This window comes from Adiantum capillus-veneris, chromosome 27 (assembly GCF_014529385.1).
Source record: "Adiantum capillus-veneris isolate H3 chromosome 27, ASM1452938v2, whole genome shotgun sequence".
Taxonomy (NCBI): Eukaryota; Viridiplantae; Streptophyta; class Polypodiopsida; order Polypodiales; family Pteridaceae; genus Adiantum; species Adiantum capillus-veneris.
The window spans coordinates 112,393,191-112,416,927 of record NC_140957.1 but is presented as its reverse complement, the minus strand read 5'-3'; the positions used below and the strand labels follow the sequence as shown (position 1 = coordinate 112,416,927).

General features: G+C 43.5%; 1 protein-coding gene and 2 pseudogenes across 1 annotated transcript; 2 read left to right on the top strand and 1 right to left on the bottom strand.

Moving 5' to 3' along the window:
- LOC147422580 (uncharacterized) overlaps positions 1 to 23,737 on the top strand; it is a 131,704-nt pseudogene that overhangs the window by 79,733 nt on the left and 28,234 nt on the right.
- LOC147422582 (UDP-glucuronic acid decarboxylase 4 pseudogene) lies at positions 8,147 to 18,593 on the bottom strand (annotated as a pseudogene).
- Positions 19,267 to 21,281, top strand: LOC147422581 (uncharacterized). Its single transcript, XM_086503112.1, has one exon. It carries the CDS (start codon positions 19,466 to 19,468, stop codon positions 21,224 to 21,226), a length of 1,761 nt encoding a protein of 586 aa, XP_086359238.1. The 5' UTR covers positions 19,267 to 19,465; the 3' UTR covers positions 21,227 to 21,281.

Here is a 23,737-nt window from a genome sequence, read left to right as displayed (position 1 = left end):
GGCTGAGGTACGACAGGTGCACATGATTGATACATACATGTAGGTATAGTTGGGGGCACTGTGCTACTAGGCATCGGCGCAGTGTTAACAAATGAACTCCATGGTGTACTTCTTGTCATGCTCACCACTAGGATATGCATGGTAGCCGTAGTGTCATTAAGAGAAAGATGAGCTAGATTTGGGAAGGTAAAGCTGCCACTTGTGGGCTCAGATTGTATTGAGGCTCCTGGCGAAACAACATATGGAGGATCAATGGGGCTCACTGAGGGAGTCTCCATTTGTGATAGGGTTGATTGTTTGGCCTTTCCCGTATCCAAGAATATCATTAGGCCTGTTGAAGGCATGTTGATCCCTGTGTTATGTCTTTCTAACTCGACAATCCTATGGAGGACATCACAGACTTTCTGTTGTTGCTCATCTATGCTAGTAGCACCCGATGTGGATTATAGAACATCTAACCAACCCACATGATAGGTGTGTCCTGTGCACTGATCAGTTAAAGCTTTTGCTTGTAGGTCATACTCCCAATTTTTGTTTAGGAATATCCCATCTAGGCCTGGCGTGCTGGAGGTTTCCCTCGAAGTGGAAGCATTATTGCTCCCCATCGCTTGCCCCTCCGTGACTGCTACCTTGGGAGCACTCGGTTGCTCGGCTGGCATGATTGTTGTCATAGGAGCCTTTGCTTTTAGGGCTCGACTTTGTTCTAGCCTTCGTAGGTTCTCAATTTCCCTCTCCCTTGTTGCTTGCATATAGCGTTCGATCTCTTGTACTTCGGCAAGACTCCTACTATCGGGTAGTAAAACCTCAGAGGGAGATAGTCCTAAAGGATCAGGAGGTGCAGTGGATGGAACATTCACATGCACACTCTCAAGAAGCATAGGGTCTATTTTAGGCATGAATGACGAATTTACTTCCCCACTTCCTTCATTTATTTCATTAACCGCATGTTCGGAGCGAGTAGCTCTACTAAGGGTCTCTTTTAAGCGGCTAAACACGCTGGACCCGGACCGTGGGCCCATGGCATGCATGTCTTGACTTGAACCATCAGGGTTTGGTGTAGGATACCCCTCCATGACTTCATAGTCAGAGGAAGAATCACTAGACGCGATATGAGTCTAATCTGAGTCACCTGCATAATCTGAGTCTGTAAAACCCTTTACACTTAGCTCCTGACTCCCATAGCATATGCACATACTCTTTGTAGCTTTCAGGTATCTCAATATTCCTTTCACTGCCTCCCAATGTTTCTTGCCTGGGTTTGACATGTATCGACTTACTACTCCCACTGCAAATGCAATTTCTGGGCGAGTAGCAATCATTGCATACATCAAACTACCCACTGCAGACGCATATGGAATCTTATCCATTTCAGCCTGTTCTTCCTCAAACGCAGGACAATCTTGTTTGCTAAGTTTCACATATGGTGGCAATGGAACACTCAATGCCTTTCCCTTCTCCATATTGAAACGTTGCAAAACCTTGTCAATATACTCTGTTTGAGATAACCAAATCAACTTCTTTGATCTGTCTCTCTCAATGCGCATACCAAGTATATGACTTGCCTCACCCATGTCTTTCATGTCAAACGATTTTGCCATCTTTGACTTCAAAGCTGAAATTTCTTCCAAGTGCTTGCCAGCAATCAATATGTCATCCACATACAAAATAAGGATCTGCCAACTGCCATCCTTAGCCTTCTTTGTATATAGACAGTGATCGAACTCACTACGTTTGTAGCCTTGAGAAAGCATAAACTTGTGGAATTTATGGTACCATGCCCTCGGTGATTGTTTTAAGCCATAAAGACTCTTTAACAACTGGCATACCCAATCTTCCTTGCCTTTCTCAACAAACCCTTCTAGCTGCTGCATGTAAATTTCCACATCTAAATCACCATGCAAGAACGTTGTCTTGACATCCATTTGGTGCAACACCAAATCTAATATGACAACCAATGCAAGAAAGAATCTCAATGTAGTCATCTTGACCACCGGAGAGAAGACTTCATCAAAGTCAATGCCTTGTTCTTGCTTAAAGCCCTTGGCAACAAGCCTTGCTTTGTACTTTGGCTGACTATCATGAGCGGTGATCTTATACCTGTAAACCCATTTACAGGGTAGAGCCTTTTTGCCCCGTGGTAATTTAACTAGCTTCCATGTCTAGTTTTTATGTAGAGCTGTCATCTCTGACTGCATGGCCAATTGCCAATTCCCGGAGTCCTTCATTTGCACTGCTTCCTTGTAACATGAAGGCTCATTGCAATCAGTCAACATGACATAATTCATAGATGGAACAAACCTGTCAGGAGGTCGCGTGACACGTCCAGATCTACGCACAATAGGTGGCTCAGGCTCAGCCACAACCTGTGGTTCCACTCTATCCTGTCCTTGCTCCTCTTGAGCCCTGACATTTTGTCTTGCACGTGCAGGTCCATCTTCTTGGAAGACAACTCTTCTAATCTCCTCAACCCTCTCTGGTTTAGAATGATATTTGGATTCATTAAAGTGAACATAATTGTTACGGACAACCTTTCTGGATTCGGGATCCCAAAGTCTGTACCCCATCTCACCAGAATTACCATAGCCTAGAAAGATGCACTTTCTACTCGTTGGCTCAAGTTTGTTCCTAAATTCCTTTGGAACATGAGTATATGCCTCACAGCCAAAGACTCTGAGATGCTTGTATGAGGGCATTTTGCCTGACCATACCATCTCTCGCACTGAATCTTTCTGCAAAACCTTGCTAGGAGATCTATTTACAAGATGAACAGTTGTTGATACAGCTTCAGCCCAAAACCCATTTGGCAACTGTGCATTAGACAACATACTTCTGACCTTCTCTTGTATGGTCCTATTCATCCTCTCAGCAACACCATTTTGAGGAGGATTGTAAGGAGCAGTAAGTTTGCGTTTTATACCTTTTGACTCACAAAAGTCCTGAAAGGCCTTTGAAACATACTCTCCACCATTGTCAGTGCGTAAGCATTTAAGCTTCTTGCCACTCTGATTCTCCACAAGTGTCACAAACGTTTTGAAAACACTAAACGCTTCATCCTTGTGCTTGAGAAAGTAAACCCATACTTTCCTTGAGTAATCATCTATAAATGTCATAAAGTAAGAAGCTCCCCCTAGAGATAGGTTAGGCATAGGTCCACACAAATCACTATGAACAAGTGCCAACTGTGTATCTCTTCTACTGCTTCTATGCTTATGTGGCTGCTGTGTTTGCTTACCATACAGACAATGTTCAAAGAATTCAAAATCATTAAATGAAAAGCCAGGCAAATAACCAGAACAAGACAAGATTTCCATTCCCTTCTTGGACATATGTCCTAACCGGCTATGCCACAAAGAAACATTCGGCTGCTCGGTTACATTGATTACATTTTTAGAGACATTTGATACATAAATCATGTAAAGTCCTCCAGACTTTACTCCATGTGCTACTGTCATAGAACCCTTGGATATCTTCCACATGTTCTGTCCAAAAGTGGTGGCGTAGCCAGCATCATCAAGTAAACCTGTGCTGATCAAGCTCTTTGTAATTGTGGGAACATGTCTCACATTCTTCAGCGTGAAAGAAGAGCCATTCTGAAACTTCAATTGAACATCTCCAACACCTAAGATCTCACATGTCTGCCCATTGCCTGGCCGAACATGATCTTTAGTGGTCACATAAGAAGTAAACCACTTCTTGTTTGGAGACACATGAAGTGATGCCCCTGAGTCTATAATCCAATCACTCAGTGCATTTCCATCAGATGCTGTAAGAAGAGCTGAGTCCATTGTATTCTTCAAGAAGTAGATGTCTCCTGACACTAGACTGTCATCCTCTGCAACAATGTTTGTCACATTTATTTCTTGAATCTTCACTGAGGACTTGTTCTTCTCACCATGGTCTTCAGCTTTCTCTTTGCCTTTTTCTGCTTTCCATTCTCTGCAATCTCTTTTCATGTGACCCTTCTTGCCACAATGGTAGCATTCTATGTCACTCTTGACTTTAGCACTGCGGGACTTGCTACGAGACTGATTCCTCTTTCCACCTTTGTACCTTTCTTTGGTCCTTCCCCTGACAACTAAGGCTGTTCCTTTGCCTTTGTCCATTGTCTTTCTATTGGTTTCTTCAGTAAGCAGACTTCCTTCTACACCTGCTATGTTCAAACCATCTGGAGGTGCAGAATTACTCAAAGTTGTGCGAAAAGTGTCCCAACTTTCCGGCAATGTGATCAACAGGAACATAGCTCTAACAGGTTCATAAAACTTGACACCTTGAGCTGACAACTGACTATAGATTGTGCTGAATTCATTCAGATGATTGGACATAGGTGTCCCTTCTTTCATCTTCAAGTCAACAAGCTTCTTAAGCCAGTATACCTGTGAAGCTGCACTCTGCTTCTCATAAAGATCACTCAGCTTTAACCATGCTTGATAAGCCGATATCTCGTCTGCTACATTGAAGTAAACGCTTTCTGCCAAAGTCGGCATAATGGTAGAAAGTGCCAATTCATCCATTTCGCTCCATTCATCTTCGTCCATATCTTCTGGTTTTATCCCCTTGAGCTTTATAGGTTTTATCTGCTTCTTTTGTACCAACACGTGCCAAATCTGCTGCTTCCACAATGGGAAATTGGTTCCATCCAGCTTCTTGATATTGTAAAGAGCAGTGTCCTGTGATCCAGCCATAGCTACGCTTCACAGTAGTTTACTTTCCTGGGAAAAATTCGGCAGAGTTTCCCCTGTAAACTGACCTCTGAAACAATATCAACCTGTCAAATGAACCAAGAAAGCTTCAGATTCTGCATAAATTTTGGCAGAGTCTCCTTTGTAAAATGGCTCTGGTGTACTCAAAAAACAGACCAAAAAACAGCTCAAAAAACCACTGTCTCTCTAACACTGTAAGCTGTGGCTAAACCTGTCCTGCACTTGTACTGTCTCTAATTGTCCTGTCACTGTCCTGTAAGCATAGACTGCGACAATCCCTCAACGGCAGTAAAGCAAAGATGCAATCCCAACTGTCTAACTCACAGTCAATACATCCTAGCTGCCTATCTAAGGGTGCTCGAGGGATCGCTCCAAGACCTGTATCACCGAAAGGATCTCAACATTCGAGAATCCCCCAGCTCAATAAAACCTCACTCGACCCTCAACAAAGGCTGCAGTAAATCTGACAGTACATAGACTTCCCACAAAGTCATACATCCACAAATTTCCCAATGTATGTTGTAACTGCTGCGGCGGTTGTTTGTTGTGTGACTCACAGCCAGCAAACCCTCAACAGACATACATCATCTCTGACAATACATCCCATGTGGAAGTACCTGCAATGTCAGGATGAAATCTGGAATATCAAGCAGCAAACACAAGCTACCTGATGAACTAGTGGATGTCGCCTACAGTCTGTGTGTAGATGCGCCCGTGTCGTATGTGACACGCCTCCAAGAACTGTGAGCCGTCCTTCGATGTGTAGACAGCCACAAATCAACACTCTGGGAGTGTCGATATCCTCAGCACCTGCAGTCGTAGGCCGAAAAACCCCAAATTTGCAGAGTAGGATCTGCACCCGTCGAGACCACGTAGTCGAAAATGGCCTGCGCAGACCTTTGTCGAAGCCGAACGGTGGACGAGATGACCTCAGAATGAAATTTTGAGAACACCGAGCCCTTTGGGTTTTTCCCACAGGATTTGGGGCCGTGTCTTCGCCTGTCGAATTTCACTCCAATCTGAGCTGGTGACTCTAGCCTCCTGCAGTGCTGCCCCGAGCCTCGATCTGAGCTCTGATACCAGTTGAAGGAGTACGAGCGGAAGTGCGACACGAGAGAGAGTGCGAGAAGAAGAGCACGACGATATGGTGAACTCGCTCTACTGTAATGTGTAGAGCATAGTGAGTTCTTATTAGGTTTTTACAAAAGAATATGTGTACATACCTGGCGGCCCGCCCACTTACCTGGGCGACCACATTGGGCTTTATACCCCAACATATATCATAAGACTGAGGACTGAGGCCTGGGCCTGGGCTTGGGCTTGGGCTTGGGCTTGGGCAAACGATCCCGATCAAAATTTTAGTGTAGCCCCCTAGTCACTCACGCTTAAATATTTTCGGCTTGAGGAAATGATCCCGATCAAAATTTTAGTGTAGCCCCCCAGTCACTCACGCTTAAATATTTTTGGTTTTTTTTTTTTTTTTTTAGGCGACGACCGTGCGCGGTTTAGGTGACCCTTTCTTGGCCACACACACTGTCAACACCTACCTAACCTCTCTGTCAACAGCTCACAGCTCACAGACAGCTCACTACCTTATCTACTTACTAACAGTGCTGCTAACCACTAACTAATCTACTAACTAATCTGTTAACCACTCTGCTAACTGCTTACTGACAGTGGGCTAACTGTCCACCTACTTCCTCTCTCACTACTACCTTACTGTGCAAAGACTGTGTGCAGGCAAACCTTGACAGAAAACTGTGTAAAGATTGTGTGCAAACAGAAATTGCTAACTGTCTACCTACTTATTCATTCACTGCGAACAAGCTAACGACTACTAATTGTGCAAAGACTGTGTGCAAACGGAAAACACAACATTATGCAAAAATCGCAGAACTTGCAGACAATACAAAAATTAACAACTTGTAGAAAAATAACTCATTCCTCTTCCTCTTCCTCTTCCTCTTCCTCTTCTTTCCTACTACAAACAACTCATAGGAGAAGCACAAAGTGCCTCTTGGGCTTAGTGCAAGGCGATTCCCCGGCAACGGCGCCAAAAATGTGCGCTCCTTGCCGCACTGTCGAAGCAAGGGCCTTGCCTAACACTGTGTGCGAGCCACAAACGGCTCCAAGCACACAACTAGCTTAACTAGTAAGCTCAAAAGAGGGCAATGGTGTGTCACTCGCCGCTCTATGCTCCTGCCGTGGAGGATTCCTCGCCGCGCAGAAGAAGGAGACGCCGTTATGTCGCACTCAACCGCTTCACCGCCGTCGTGCCGCCGCAATGCTCAATCGCACTCTCTCTCTCTCTCTCTCTCTCTCTCTCTCTCTCTCTCTCTCTCTCTCTCTCACACACACACACACACACACACACACACACAAGGAGGTGAAGAAGAAGAAGATGGAGATGGAGATGGAGCAAGAGCACTCTTCTATTGCACAAATGAGAGAATAAGTGAATTTTAGGTTTAGTTGGCTTTTATATGAGCTCACCCCATTCACACTTGGGCGCCCATGCTTAGCCAACTATTCCCTTGAATGTCCCAGTTAGAGTGCGCCTCTCATCGGAGATCACTCTTACCCTTTTCCTATTGGACTGACAAGCCCGGTACCTGACTCTACCAAATAAATAATACAATGTCCACCGTAGGTTACAACGTCCGTCTCGTAGGTGATAGGGTGTCCGTGAGCCGTGAGGGTTAACACTCCCTTGTGTGGTGTTACATTACGATTCCGAGCATACCAACGCGCTCACATGTGAAAGCTCTTCCTTTCTACATAAGTTTCTCATGATGAAGTTGTGGTTTTAGTCGTGCCCATCTATGGGCTATTTTCATTCCTTACACACCATACACATATCAAAATTGGTTTTTGACCATAACAGTAGATAGAGCACGTCATAAGGAAGGTATAGAGCGCTTCGGAGGCCGAAATCGACCTACCCAAAACAGGTTGTTTATCTTTGGAGCGATTTTGTCCAAGTGTCGAGAATGACTTTTGCGCACATGAGGTTGGTGAGGATACTCTGCACATTCTAGGTAGCAAGTTTCATTGCATTTGGAGCACTATAGCTACACGAAATCATCTTAGTAGACTTGAGATAAGAAGGTTAGCTTTTGGTGTTTGATTCACACCTGAAACCGATCTAGGTGAGAGCACACTAGACTTGGATTTCTAAGAGATTAGCTATCTCTTCTTGCCTCCATGCACTAGTCGGGTCAACTACGTCCCATGGATTGACATTATATGTCTGTGGTTCTCAATTTTCTTGCACCGATATGGTGAGGTTTAGCAGCCGGCTAACACTGAGGCCGAGATTTGCAATAACATGTTACTTTAGAAATAAACGTTGCTAATTGGATTTCTGTCCAACATGAAGCTTTTTGTATTCTACATTTAGCTCTTGGCTCAAGAGGCATTCAATTGAGGTAAAGCTTCTAGGTTGATTAGATTAAAATGTCTAAGCTAGTTAGTAGAATGGTATCCTCACCCTTGGTAAACTCCTTAGTATCTTGAAATTCCTGTCGTTGGAAATCCTCCACCATCATAGGAGGCCTTCTCTCAAGGGAATTTTGCGCTTCCATCCTAGCAAGTTCTTAGCTTTTGAGATGTATGGTTTCATTTTATGTGGATCATCTTTTGTGTTCTTTTGAAACTACATCCTTGCATTTGGTTCAATAACTTGACGACCTCAACTAGCTCTAGCATTGTGAATCCTCCAGGTTTTTGAGATTAAACAGACCAATGTGTTCACCCTCCATTAGGTGTATCCAACTCTCAACAAGATCAGAAACAATTGAAAACTTCTGGTTTGCTTGCCATTGCCATAAACAATCATGGGCTCTTTGGGTAAATATTGGGAAACAAAGTCTTAAGGGAATTTTGGGATCCAAGTTCTTAGCTTTTGAGATGTATGGTTTCCTCTTATGTGAATAATATTCTGTGTTCTTTCAAAACTATATACTCGCATTTGGGTCAATAACTTCTTTGTCAACCAGCTCCAGCATTGTGAATTCTCCAAGGTTTTCGAGATTAAACGGACCAACGTGTTCACCCTCCATTAGGTGTATCCAATCCTCAACAAGCTCAGAAACAGCTTGAAAACTTATGTTGCTTTCCATCACCATAAATAGTTATGGGATCTGTCATAAAATCTAATATCTAACCAACCCAAATGATTTTCTCATTTAAATTGATCACTTAATGTGGGAGAATAAACGGGAACAAGTGTTAAGATATAGATAGGTGCTTATAGATCTATCTCAACACGGGGCCAATAGTAAAGGGGCCCAAATGGGAGATGGTCTATCAAGAGCAAGGCTAACCAATGGAGCATAAGACCTTAGGGTTAGCTTCATTGAAGACCTCCAATAATGTGTGTAAAAGTCCTTTGACCTTAGGTAAGCTAGGGTTGAGCTTGAGGTAGGAACCCGGCCCAAGCTCGAGGTGCTTGAGGTGCTTGTCGTGCTTGAGGTGTTTGTACTGCTTGAGGTGCTTGATTAAGGTGCTTGGGGTGCTTGACTTAGTCCATGCTTGAGGTGCTTGACTTACTCCATGCTTGAGGTGCTTGACTTGCCGCTTGATTAAGGTGCTTGAGGTGCCTTGACATGCTTGCCTGAGATGCTTGTGGGAATACCCCCTAGTCCAAGTGCTTTGTCATGCTTGATGACTAAGGTGCTTGAGCTCCTAAATTCAAAAGCATCCCTACAAGAGGGGGGGCGAACCCTTTTCCTAGGGATTAGAGAAAGAACACACACTCACACTCACAAGGGAAGCCCCAACTTGAAGAGGCAGCAAGGACACATATCAGGTCCCTACCCATGTTATCTTCATGTGTTGCTTGAAGCCTATTGGCTAGGCTTCAAAGGGGTCCAATGATAAATTACTTGAATTATCTAATTGTTTTTGCATTTATCAAGTCTTGTCTCTCAAAGGGGAAAGGGGGACACTTGTCCCAAGGCTATCCCTGTTGCTTGTAATGGCTCCTGCTTGTGATTGGCTAGGCCTAGAGGGGTCCAATGAGCTTCAAGCATGAGCTACAAGGGGGGGTCGACCCAAGCAAGCTAGGGGGGTGCTTAGGGGGTATACTCACCCACACACACTCACAAGCACTCTCATTGTGTACTATGCAAAGTGCAAGATCTCCCTCTCCTTCTCCAAGCAAGTAGAGGTTGAGAGCCTACACCAACACTCTTGGCTATGGAGTGCAAATCCATCCAAGAGCCATGCTTCAATGCTTGAGCTTGCCATCTATTTCTTCTTCATTACTATGCTATTATGTATGCTAGCACAAGAGTTATGATAAGTGAGGAACTAGCTCTTTCTCGTATGAAATGTTTCTTCTTCCTCTTCCCTACCCTCATTCCCTGCTAGCTCTCTCCACCTTCGAAGGTGTTTGAGGTCTTGGGACTAAGGCTTGGTATAGTTAAAGCTTTCTTCAAGTTTAGGTTATGCTATGATGGTGATGCATGAAGCTTTCCATCTTCATTGCTTCACCTAGGTCACAAGGAACACAAAGAATGTATTGTAACAAGTCTCTCTTTATGGGAGAAATCATAATACAAATGCCTATTGGAGGGGGGAATGGCTCCACATAAATCCGGTCCTCAACTGTTGTCATGTTCTCTAAATTCTCTCTCTTGCAAAAGTATTGTCCATGCCAAGTTAACTAATTGCTATAATTATGTTGCTATCTTCAATTATGTCTACCCGCTATGCTCACAAAATCATTTCTTGAAAGTACTCTCATTAAATTCCGCTAATCTCAAATTGAATAGGCAAATTCCATTACATTGGTATTAGAGCATTTGGTTTCTCTTTTCTTGCTTAAGAAGAGAGGTCCTTAAGTAGCCTATAAATGGTTGATGTTGTTAATTATAATAGAGTAAGTGGAACTGGGATCTAATATCTGTTTTGCTAAGCCCACTATGTGGGGGATGGTGCACACCTCGGGAGCTTTGGACTTAATAATGGAGTCTTTTTAGACTTGCCTACGGCTTTACCATTATTGAGCCATAAGAAGTCCGAAACGAGCTAACCCTTGGTAACTCTGCTATGTTAGACCTACTCCTCTACTCTCTATAATTAACAACTTTGAGCCATGGGTGTAGATACTTAAGAGCCAATTTTCAAAGGATAAGAGGAGTGGCAACTAATGTTTTGTATTGCCAAAGCATACACTAAGTATAAACATAAATTTTGTTAACATGGCTGACAATAATCAAGAGAGTAGAATGAACATTGATAGCTTTGATTTTGCACATGAAGGTGCTAATGATGATGCTCCCATGTTTGTGAATTATCTTGTCACTAGGTTGCAACAAGCTATGGGCAACCCTATTTTGCAAGCCGAAGTTACTCAATAACTTCGTGCTTATGGAATTTCCCTTCCTCTCCCAGAGGAGAGAGAGCTTAGGAGGCCTCTTGAAGAGACCCCCAAAAGAAGACTCTCTCCCATTCGAGAGGAGGAATCCAAAGAGAAAGAAAGCAATGACAGTTTAAGTTCTTCTGAAGATGTGGCTCCACGAAAACGGCGGTCTAGACGATCGCCTACTCCTCCCGAGGAAAAGAGCAACCTATAGTCCTTCTCCTCATCACTCTGAAAGGCAAGAGAGGAAACAAAGGAAGAAAAGGGCTAGGAAGAGGTCACCCTCTTCTCCTTCTTCTTCACCTTCCTCCTCTTCCGATGAAAGTTATGGCTATTCTCCTAGAGAATACAAGAGGGGAGGACATCGCAAATCATTTCCTGCATGGCGAAGGTCACAAAAGCTAAAGAAGTTCAAGGAGGGAGGAAAGAGTATCTCTTTTCTCACCTACGATGGCACCTTTGGTGCTACCGACAAAGTGTTGGCCTTCATCCAACAATTTGATGGGGCCTTTGGGGACGAGGGCTTCACAGAGTCCTCCAAGCTACGCCATGTAGCTATGCACTTCCAAAAATCAGCTCGTCAATGGTGGGCTAGCCTTCGTGGCAATGGAGAAGCCCCAAAGACATGGAAAACTCTACGAGTTTCCATCATGAAGCAATTTCTTCCAAGTGATACTAAAGATAAAGTTCTTACCGAATGGCGCGGCTTGAAGCTTCTCTCTCATGAGTCTATCAACAAGTATGTAGACAAGTTTTGGGATTTACATCTCAAAGATACTGTCTTTCAAAAGATAGACTTTGTCGAGCAAAGACAGCAATTCTGTGCGGGATTACCTGAAGAGATGGCCGAATACATCAACTCTCAACGGCCTGGTACTATTACCGAAGTAATCCATCACACCATGGTTGCTTCACGCATCAATTTCCATCAAGGGGCTAGACGTAATGTCAAGCCCATGGAAAACAAAGATAAAAATGATGCAAAGGGGAAATCCAATGCACAAAATAATTCCCAAGGCACTTCCAACAACAACAACAATCGGTCCAAGGAGAAGGGAGTTTACAAAGGTAAAAACAAACTCTCTCGTGAAGAGCTTGAAGCTTTTCGCAAGGACCATAAATGTTTCAAGTGTGGGGAGCAAGGACATGGCTATCGTTCTTGCCCCAAGAAGAATACTTGCAATGAGACTCCTAGGGCTTCCACCATCGAAGCTCCAAAAGAGGATGCTCATTGCAAAGGATCATCACTCTCCTATGCTTGGGGAAAGGTAAGAGAGCATGATGCCTTCATCTTGTTTGACCCTGGCTCTACTCTCAACTTCATATCAATAGAGTTGGCCACCAAGTTGGGCATTCAAGCTTTTGAGATGGGAGATATAGTAACAGCTGATGCAGCTTTCAAGGGACAACAAGCCTCCGTTACTCCCTTGATTGGGAAGTTGAGGCTTCATGTCCAAAGCTATGTCGACAAAGAAGACTTCTTCATCTCTCCTCTCCAACATCAGGATGTTATCCTAGGGGCACCATGGTTTGATTGCATGGATGCCAACATGAAGTTCCCTGAAAGGAGAATTTACTTCACCTACAGGGGAAAGAACATGTATATAGATGCTAGTGAGCGTGGTCGCACTATTCCACTTGTAAATCCTCTTTCTTTTGATAAATCAATGAAGAGCTCAGTTTCTGCGTACATGATTTATGTCAAAGAGTCTCTAAAAGCTAATAATGTTTCATCAAATGAAAATGATAGGAATCAAGAAGAGTTAGACTTGTCTACTTTTCTAAAAGGATTCCAAGATGTGTTCATCGATGATATCCCTATGGACCTACCTCCAAAACGAGGGGATGACGACCATCGTATTGAGCTCCTTCCAGGAAGCTCACCGCCTAACAAACCTCCTTATCGAGTCTCACAAGCTCAACAAGAGGAGATTATGAGGGAAGTACAGGAATTGGTAGACAAAGGGATGGTGAGGCCTAGTTCCTCTCCCTTTTGTTCTCCAGTCCTTTTAGTGCAAAAGAAAGATGGTACATACCGTATGTGTGTGAACTATCGAGCACTAAACCATATCACTATCAAAAACAGATTTCCCATGCCTCGGGTAAAAGATCTGTTTGATAAGCTACAAGGCTCTACCTACTTCAGTAGGATTGACCTTAAGAGTGGCTATCATCAAATAAGGATAGTGGATGAAGATATCCTAAAGACCGCGTTTCACACAACATTTGGTCTTTATGAATATCTAGTCATGCCTTTTGGCTTGACTAATGCACCAGCTACTTTCAATCGTCTCATGGAGAAAATTTTTAGACCATATCGTAAATTCACTCGAGTGTTCTTTGATGATATCATCATCTACTCCAAATCTTTGGAGAAACATAAGCAACATCTCCAAGTGATTTTTCAAGCCTTGAGGGAAAACAAACTTTTTCTCAACCAAAAGAAAAGTGAATTCTTCCTTCAAGAGATTCAATATCTAGGTCATATTATCTCTCACGATGGTATTCGTATGGATCCATCAAAGTTAGAGGTAATATAATCATGGCCTAACCCAAGGAATCTACATGAGCTAAGAAGCTTTATTGGTATGTGTGCATACTATAGACGCTTCATAGCAAAATTCTCTCCAGTAGCAAGACCACTACACGACTTAACAAAGAAAAACGTTAAGTTTGTATGGACTGCTAAGGAGCAAAATGCTTTTGAAAAACTCAAAGAGAAGCTTACTTCCCAACCAGTCCTCGTGCTTTCGGATCTCTCAAAACCATTTGAGGTCCAATGTGATGCTTGTGGTGATTGCCTTGGAGCGGTTTTTCTTCAAGAAGGGCATGCCATAGCATATGAGAGCCGAAGGCTCAATAGTGATGAACGAGTCTTGGGCATTTATGAGAAAGAGCTTTTAGTTGTTCTACATGCCCTAGATACATGGAAGCACTACCTATTGGGGACTCCATTTATCCTACGAACCGACCACCAAAGTCTCAAGTATTTCATGATGCAAACCAAACTTTCCGATAAACAAATGAGGTGGGCAAATTTTCTTTCGCAATTTAATTTCCATATTGCTCACATAGCTGGTAAGCACAATCAAGTTGCCGATGCACTTTCACGAAGACCAAAAGTTAATGCGGTGTCTATAGCTACTCACAATGATCTATCCTCTATGATAGATGAGTATGCTACTGACCCTGACTTTAGAGACATAATGTCAGCCCTTGCTAGAGGAACCATTCACCTTGCAGGATGGTTATCTTCTCCACGGCAATAGGCTATGTGTTACCCATTCCCTTCATGAGAAGGTTATGTATGAATCCCATGCTCCTCCATATGCAGGGCATAGAGGTATTCAACCTACTCTCCGAGGAGTAGAGACGTATTTCTATTGGCCTACCATGAAAGTGGACATACAAGAGTATGTTTCAAAATGTGTAGTATGCCAAAAGACCAAGTATGATAGAGGGAAGCAACCTGGATTACTCCAGCCATTGCCTATTCCAAATTCACCATGGGAGAGTATATCCATGGATTTCATCTTTGGATTACCCAAGTTTATCCATGGGAATACAGGAATATGGACAATAGTCGACAGGTTTAGCAAGCAAGCACATTTTATTCCTGTCAAAAAGACTATTAAGGCACATCAAATGGCAACTCTCTTCATACCTCAGATTTTCAAGCACCATGGATTACCCACATCCATCGTGTCAGATAGAGATCCTAGAATGACCAATAATTTTTGGAAAGGTCTCTTTGAAAATCTAGGAACAAGATTGAATTTCTCTTCGGCCTATCACCCACAAACGGATGGCCAAATTGAGATAGCCAATCTTACGATACTCGATCTACTCAAGACTTATGTTACCGAAGTAGATCAACGCTCACAATGGGAAAAGTATTTACCTCTAGTAGAGTATGCCTACAATAATACTGTACATACTTCTGCGGGGAAAGCACCTTTCGAGATCATAGAGGGAAGACCTAAAAGTCCCTTGCTACTCAAAGTACATGGGAAGATCTTCGCCGCCGATGAGTATAGCCGTGACCTACAAGAATCTTTTCAAAAGATTAGGGAGGCTATAGCCATCTCTCAACAAAGGCAAAAAGCTGCTGCTGATAAGCACAGAAGAGCCTTAATGTTCAAAGAAAATGATTGGGTCTTACTCAAGTTTCCTAAGGCTCGATTAAGGCAAACGACGGGCAAAAATCCTACGGGCCATCAAAATTATTATGCTAAACTAGCAAAAAGATACTATGGTCCTTTCCAAATCTTGAAGCCCATCAATGAGACGGCTTATCAACTCAAGTTGCCCAACCATTGGCTTATACACAATGCCTTTCATGTAAGCCTACTTAAGCCCTACAAAGGAGAGCCACCAACTGAACCAATTATTGAAGACCCTCCCGAAGTTGAAGACCAAGAAGAGGTGCTACAACCCGAAGCTGTCCTTCGGCATGAAGACAAGGTACTACGACATGTTAAGATAATCCGACGGTATCTAATTAAGTTCAAAAATTATCCTTTTGAAGATGCTAAATGGATGCAAGGAGTACAACTTAAGGATAGTATGAACCTTGTCAATGCTTACAATGCTACATTAGAGTAAGCAAATGTACAACTCTCTTTTAAATGACTCATGTTTTTGTCTTATAAGACTAATCCTCTTTTTAATTGTGCACAAATTTAACTAGTATGCATGCTTAGAATCATGTTTGTGATGACGATGTCTCTCAAACACCAAGTAGAATTTGTCACTCTACTTTGGGAGAATGAAATGGACTAAAGAGCAGACATGCTTGCGGCAGCTATGTCTCCCAAGCACCAAATGGATTAATCATCCATCTTGGAAAGATGTCGTAGGGTAAAAAAGGGATCCTCTACCCGCTAAGTACGATTGACTAATGACTAAGCCTTTATCTCTTCTACCTCATAGTCGAGGACGACTATGATTTCAAGAGAGAGGATCTGTCATAAAATCTAATATCTAACCAACCCAAATGATTTTCTCATATTAAATTGATCACTTAATGTGGGAGAATAAATGGGAACAAGTGTTAAGATATAGATAGGTGCTTATAGATCTATCTCAACACGGGGCCAATAGTAAAGGGGCCCAAATGGGAGATGGTCTATCAAGAGCAAGGCTAACCAATGGAGCATAAGACCTTAGGGTTAGCTTCATTGAAGACCTCCAATAATGTGTGTAAAAGTCCTTTGACCTTGGCTGAGCTTGAGGTGGGAACCTGGCCCAAGCTCGAGGTGCTTGACCTGCTTGAGGTGCTTGTCGTGCTTGAGGTGTTTGTCCTGCTTGAGGTGCTTGATTAAGGTGCTTGAGGTGCTTGACTTACTCCATGCTTGAGGTGCTTGACTTGCCGCTTGATTAAGGTGCTTGAGGTGCCTTGACATGCTTGCCTGAGATGCTTGTGGGAATACCCCCTAGTCCAAGTGCTTTGTCATGCTTGATGACTAAGGTGCTTGAGCTCCTAAAGTCAAAAGCATCCCTACAAGAGGGGGGGCGAGCCCTTTTCCTAGGGATTAGAGAGAGAACACACACTCACACTCACAAGGGAAGCCCCAACCTGAAGAGGCAACAAGGACACATGTCAGGTCCCTACCCATGTTACCTTCATGTGTTGCTTGAAGCCTATTGGCTAGGCTTCAAAGGGGTCCAATGATAAATTACTTGAATTATCTAATTGTTTTTGCATTTATCAAGTCCTGTCTCTCAAAGGGGAAAGGGGGACACTTGTCCCAAGGCTATCCCTGTTGCTTGTAATGGCTCCTGCTTGTGATTGGCTAGGCCTAGAGGGGTCCAATGAGCTTCAAGCATGAGCTACAAGGGGGGGTCGACCCAAGCAAGCTAGGGGGGTTCTTAGGGGGTATACTCACCCACACACACTCACAAGCACTCTCATTGTGTACTATGCAAAGTGCAAGATCTCCCTCTCCTTCTCCAAGCAAGTAGAGGTTGAGAGCCTACACCAACACTCTTGGCTATGGAGTGCAAATCCATCCAAGAGCCATGCTTCAATGCTTGAGCTTGCCATCTATTTCTTCTTCATTACTATGCTATTATGTATGCTAGCACAAGAGTTATGATAAGTGAGGAACTAGCTCTTTCTCGTATGAAATGTTTCTTCTTCCTCTTCCCTACCCTCATTCCCTGCTAGCTCTCTCCACCTTCGAAGGTGTTTGAGGTCTTGGGACTAAGGCTTGGTATAGTTAAAGCTTTCTTCAAGTTTAGGTTATGCTATGATGGTGATGCATGAAGCTTTCCATCTTCATTGCTTCACCTAGGTCACAAGGAACACAAAGAATGTATTGTAACAAGTCTCTCTTTATGGGAGAAATCATAATACAAATGCCTATTGGAGGGGGGACCGGCTCCACATAAATCCGGTCCTCAACTGTTGTCATGTTCTCTAAATTCTCTCTCTTGCAAAAGTATTGTCCATGCCAAGTTAACTAATTGCTATAATTATGTTGCTATCTTCAATTATGTCTACCCGCTATGCTCACAAAATCATTTCTTGAAAGTACTCTCATTAAATTCCGCTAATCTCAAATTGAATAGGCAAATTCCATTACAGGATCTTTGCATAAAGACTGGGCAACAAAGTTGCTAACAACCCCTCCATTGTCCATACACTTTCTTAAGTGTTGAAAATGCGAGCAATGCGAACCTCAACACCTGCACCCCTACGATAATCCATAGTAAGAGTCTTCGTGGTTCGGTTCCCTTCATCATAATAGCTTCAAATTCCTATAGGGTTTACATTGCCCCAGTATGACTCTCGCTGTGGGTGCTCTAATGGATCTCCATAAACATAAGCTTCACTCGTACTTGTGAGTAGGAAATGGGCACCCACTCTCTTTGTAAGTCCAAGTAGGTTGAGAGTGCCAACTACATTTGTATTTATTGTCTCGACAGGGTTGTGCTCATAATGGACAGGTGAAGCAGGGCATGCAAGATGGTAGATCTGATTGACCTCTCGAAGTAGCGGGTCCACGACATTATGTCTATCAGCTCAAATTGTGGATTAGAAAATTGCATCGCATTCGCCTTACACGCCGTGGAAAAATTGTCCACAACAATTACGCCGTCTTCTCGTGGGATGAGGCGATCTACAAGATGACTGCCAACAAAACTGAACCCCCAGTGACAAGCACACACAAAGCTTTGCGCTTTAGTCCAAGTTATGTCTTTTGCGCCAGGGCTAAACCCTTGGCTATAAAGGCTAGGGATCTTTGTAGAGATAGGAGAAGCTACCTCTCCTCGTTACTAGATCGGTGTTGACGCAAAGCACTTTGACAGGACTGTTGGTTAAGAAGATGCGGATTGAGAAGGAAGAGCATTGAGGAAATTGCAATGCCACCCATGACAAAGAGTGGGCGTTGCTCACGCAGAACATAATCAAGGGAGGAAGCCGTGTGCCCAGAAGGCTTGCTGCCCTTAGGGCGATATGAATTGCTTGGAAGAGCCTCCACCTCCTCCTCTGATGGCTTGTGAATCAAATTGGGCAGCATACATGCCCCTTCTCTGCTTCTGTGTATAAATTCGGCTTGGCGAACTTGTACACAAATCGAGGGAGAGAGAGAGAGCGCATGTCCTCGCTCAGTGCTCACAAAGAGAAGAGAGGAGAAGGGAAAGTTTAGTCGAGCGGCGCATAAAAGGTTCAATGTTGTCTCTCTCTCTCTCTCTCTCTCTCTCACACACACACACACACACACACACACACACACACACAAAATTGTAGTGATATGCATACCTTGCGCTCCTGCTCTGCAGAAATCTCCTTGCAAGCAATTATCACTCTCTCTCTCTCTCTCTCTCTCTCTCTCTCTCTCTATCTCTCTCTCTCTCGTGCGCGTGCACACACACACACACACACACACACACACACACACACACACACACACACACACACACACACACACACACACACACACACACACACACACACACAATTGTAGTGAACAACAATATACCTTGCTCTCGTCTCTGCACTCCTCGCGCTGCTGCTATCGGCAAAGCCTTTTTGACGCAACCGCTATTTTTATTACAATGCAATGCTAGTTTTATTACGGAGCATTGGAGAATCTGAAAACAACCTAAAAAAGCAGCCCAAAAAATGTGTACAACATTTGATAGGCATCACTCTCTGCAAGCAGGCAGTGCCAACAAATACAATTTGTTTCCTTCTTATGTAGGCGTGCAGCCCATGGGATTTGAATTCAGATCTGAATGGAATCTGTTTCCTGCACTACCCTAGTGTGGCATATATGTGCGACCAGCGAATGAGGCAGTGCTTCGTGGTCGTTAGCTTCTTCCCCATGGCAGAGCGGAGGAAGCAGCGCCCACCTTTACTCGCTATCCGTAGAGCCCAACCATCTCTGTAATGTCCCCTGTTCGTGACCTCACCCTCAGGTCCTTGCTCGCGAAGAAAACTCAATTGCCGAGTGCTGGCCTCCCTTGCAAGCTGCGCTTCCTCAAATACCCTCAACCCCACAGGCAGACTACCGCCTCCATCCTTTCCCTCCTCTCTCAGCAGCAGACATGGGACTCCAATACTCATCAAGCTCTTGACACCCTACAGATCAAGCTCGGATACAAAGCTGTCAGAGAGGTCATCAAGTCCCTCTCTAATGTTGATGTTGCGGTCGGATTCTTCCATTGGGCTGCCCAGCAGCAGGGTTTCAAGCATAATACAAAAACTTACTCTGCTATCATCAGGCTTGTCGGCGAAGCAGGCGACCTCAAGCTCATGCATTCGCTCATTCAACAGATGCATAAGGAGGGCTGCACTATCACCGCCTATTTTCTTGCTGATATCATGATGGTTTTTGGACGTCTCAACATGCCGAAAGAGGCATTCCATGTGTTCAAAGAAATGAGCAATGCAGGGCTTTCGCCTAACCAATTTGTACACAATTGCCTCATCAACGTGCTTATCAGATGCGGTCACTTTGAGGGTGCCAAAAAGGTCTTTAATATGATGAGGATTGGCAATGATTGTATGCCTGACACAGTTACATACAACATGCTGATTGACAAATGTGGGAAATCAGGCGATGTTCTTAAAGCCCAGGAGTATTGTGTGGAGATGAGAAAGAGAGGATTAGGCCCAAATGAGAAGAGCTACGCAAGCCTTTTTGGTAGCCTTCTCAAAGCTGGGAAGGTTGACAAAGCTTTGGAAGTATTTAATGTTATAAAAGGCAGGCGACGGCTTGTAAACAGGGTAACATACACAGAACTGATTAAAGGTCTTGGTCGGGCCGGTGAAACTGAGAAGGCATTAGAGCTTTTTAGAGAAATGGAAGATTCTGGATTTGTCATGGATGTGGTAGTCTACAACATAATGCTCAATATTTTGGTGAATCGCCAACTATTAGCGCACGCATGGAAATTGTTTGTCTCTATGCAAGGGAGGCTATGTCTTCCTAATGTGGTAACGTACAATACTCTTATAGCTGGGTTTTGCACAGACAAAAGGCTTGACGAGGCTTTCCGATGGTTTGTTAGAATGAAGCAGGATGGCATCAGCCCAGATGCTCATACCCATGCAATTCTTGTTGGTGGGCTCTGCAAACTCGGGCTAATTGATGCTGCATACAAATTTGTCACAAAGAGTCAAATCGCTTGCGTATTAAAGGAAGAGGAGTTTGATTTTCAAGAAAGCTTTGAAGGGGATGTCCGAGCAGAGGGGATGGTGAAAAGTGTTGCGGTGCACAATGTATTACTCAATGGCCTTGTGAAGTCCGGACGGTTAGAAACCGCATGCAGTCATTTGCAAGCTATGGAGGAAAGTAGTTGCATTCCTGATGTTTTCTCCTATAGCATCGTCATCCATGGCCTTGGGAAGGCCTCAAGGGCAAAAGATGCTTTAGGTATGTACAAAAAGATGAAGAAGTTAGGCATCCAGCCAAATCTTGTAACATTTAATACTCTGATTGATGTCTTGGGAAAGGCTGGGATGGTTTTTGAGGTGCACGAGATAATGCACGAGATGAAGGCTCTCGGCTTAAAACCAGATATAATTACGTATACCTCCCTTTTACCAGTTGCTGATCAAGACAGCAAAGGGCTGCAAAAGCTGAACCCTGCTGCAGTCAAGCTCAGGTTCGATCATGTGCTTGGCATACCCAATGTAAATCAGTAACACATTAAGAGGAGGCTGTATAGTTTGCCCTGTTTACAATTGTTTTCAATGGATAGGTAGTGGCTAAAGTAAGGTTGATTGTGTGTGTGTGTGTGTGTGTGTGTGAGAGAGAGAGAGAGAGAGAGAGAGAGAGAGGTCATTACTCTTTTATCGGTTGGTGTTCTTATTTTTTATAATTTGTATTCCTCCTAGTAGAATGGCCGCCTCCAACTTTATGGAATGTGGTCCAAATTGAGCATAAAGGCAATGCTACTTGGTTATAGCTTCACTCTTCAATCATGGATAGATTATTCTTGCGACTAGTAATTAAAGTAGAAGACTTGAAGAAAGCAACTCAGATTAGGGAGAAGTAGTTTGAGACAATGCAATAGAACATATAGAAAAGTGGGGGGCAGTCCTCAGGAGCTTCATTGCTCCAAAGTCAAGTGAGCTTCAAACAAAGTATGAGAAAATGAAGGGAACGATTGACATTAAGCGATTTTAAGCATCAAGGAGGAGAATGTGGCATCAATTTTATCCTCACGTGTTAGAGAGAGAGAGAGAGAGAGAGAGAGAGAGAGAGAGATAGATTGCCCATTGACAGCGTGTGGTAGGCTTTTTCCAGAGGACGTCTTGTATTGATCCTGTTTTTACTAGTGAAGAGGCACCCCTGTGCAAACTGTGGATTTGGCAAGGAAAGCCACTTGTTCAGCTGGGTTGGGATCTTGGTGAGTGGCGGCGGCCTTTGTTGAGTGATGGTGGAGCCCCTCTATCCTTTTTTTTGAGTACTTTGTCTCTGTTGGGAGGAGACTCCTTTTGTAGACCCGGCACCCTCCTCACCGTCCACGCCAGTCAGAGATATGGCAAGATTAGCGCATCCTCCCTCCCCACTTTCTAGAAACAGTTTTGGTCATGCATTTGGAGCCTCCGGATCAGCCGCATGATATGTTTTTTCATGTGAATGATAGCACATGGCGTCTGTTGGTACTTGGTTGGCAGTCATTGCATGACCCAACTTGTCAGTGATGTACTTGAGAGCCCCGGTGAAGGATTGTGAATGATAGGTTAGATGAATCCTGATGTGTTACTTGCAATGAGTACTTGGGGAAGTTGTGAATGATAGGCTAGATGAGTCTTGATGAAGCATATAGTTTGAATGCAGCAGAGGTAGAGAGGGTCCATTGTGAAAGAAAGCATGAAACTCATAGAAGAATGGTTAGAACATGAGTTATTAGCTACAACCAAGGTGTTGAGGCAAGTAGGTTGTAGTCCAAATATTGTCCACAATATGGTTGTGGATTTTGATCTATTAGTTAAAAGATGAGTGTGCTCTATTATTAGAATACACTCCTTCCACAAACACAATGTGAGCCATCACAATGGCCCAACCCAACAAAACATAAGTTGCAGCCCTTGAAGATGAATCCCAAGTGCAGATGATGAAGCATCATCTCAAGATGATCTATAGGAGCATCATCTTATAGTAGCATTCTCAAAGAAACACACACAATCTACCTTGCTGCCAAGATCTACCATGTTAGGATTTTAATAAGGCAGCCAAGAGGCATGTTTGGTTAAATAACCTAGATTTGAGGAATCACCTAAGGATAAGAAAGATGATGTAAGTAAAGGTAGTCAAACATAGGACTTGAGAAGACTGAAGACTCAAGATTGAAAATAGTAGTTGAACATAGGAGTTGAGAAGATTGAAGACGACATTGTTGGAAGACCTATGGTATCTTGATGGTCCTTGAAAGTCCTATGAGAGACACATGATGTGGTAGTAAAACCTTTGAATAAACTCCTATAGAGGACTTGGACTTGATGTTCCACCTATGGACCTAGACATGCGATCTTTCTATGGAGATGCAGGTCCATAGAAAATTAAAGGATCTAATGTGGAAATCCTTCAAAAGCTACCATCCTATTTGGAAGAATGTCTCTAATGTGAAAAATGACCACTAAGGTGAATCCTCCTAAGACACTTGGACACTAAAAGTTGTTTTCTATTCTATCAATTGTAATTCAATGTATTAATATAGTAAGCGAGCTTCACAATTTGCAACCACAAATATGGGCACACCTTGGCAGAAGCTTACCCGAAATGGGAATAACTCTAGAGAAAATCAAGGAAAGCCAAACTCCTATCAATGGAATTAAGACGAGGCCTATAAAAAAGGTTGAAGATTATAGCAAAAGTGAAGACGATAATTTTATTTTCGTGACCGAGTTTGTAGTAGCTATACTTGATAGTGTAGAGAGTGTTGCTATTGTCACCAACAAGATTTGGAAATGTTGGGTAAACCAGCCATTGAAAAGCCAAAATAGAGTTTCATAGCCAATGGCTATGCGGAAGGAAAGGGGGACACATGTCAGGAGGTTATCACTTATGCTCCTAAAATCCTATTGGCTAAGCCTGGAGAGGTCCAATGGGGTATCAGCAAGAGGAAATAGCATGAGGGGTCGACCAAGAGAGAGAGGGGGGGCTGATTTTCTCAAGTCATGATTCCACACACACTCACAGAAGCTCAT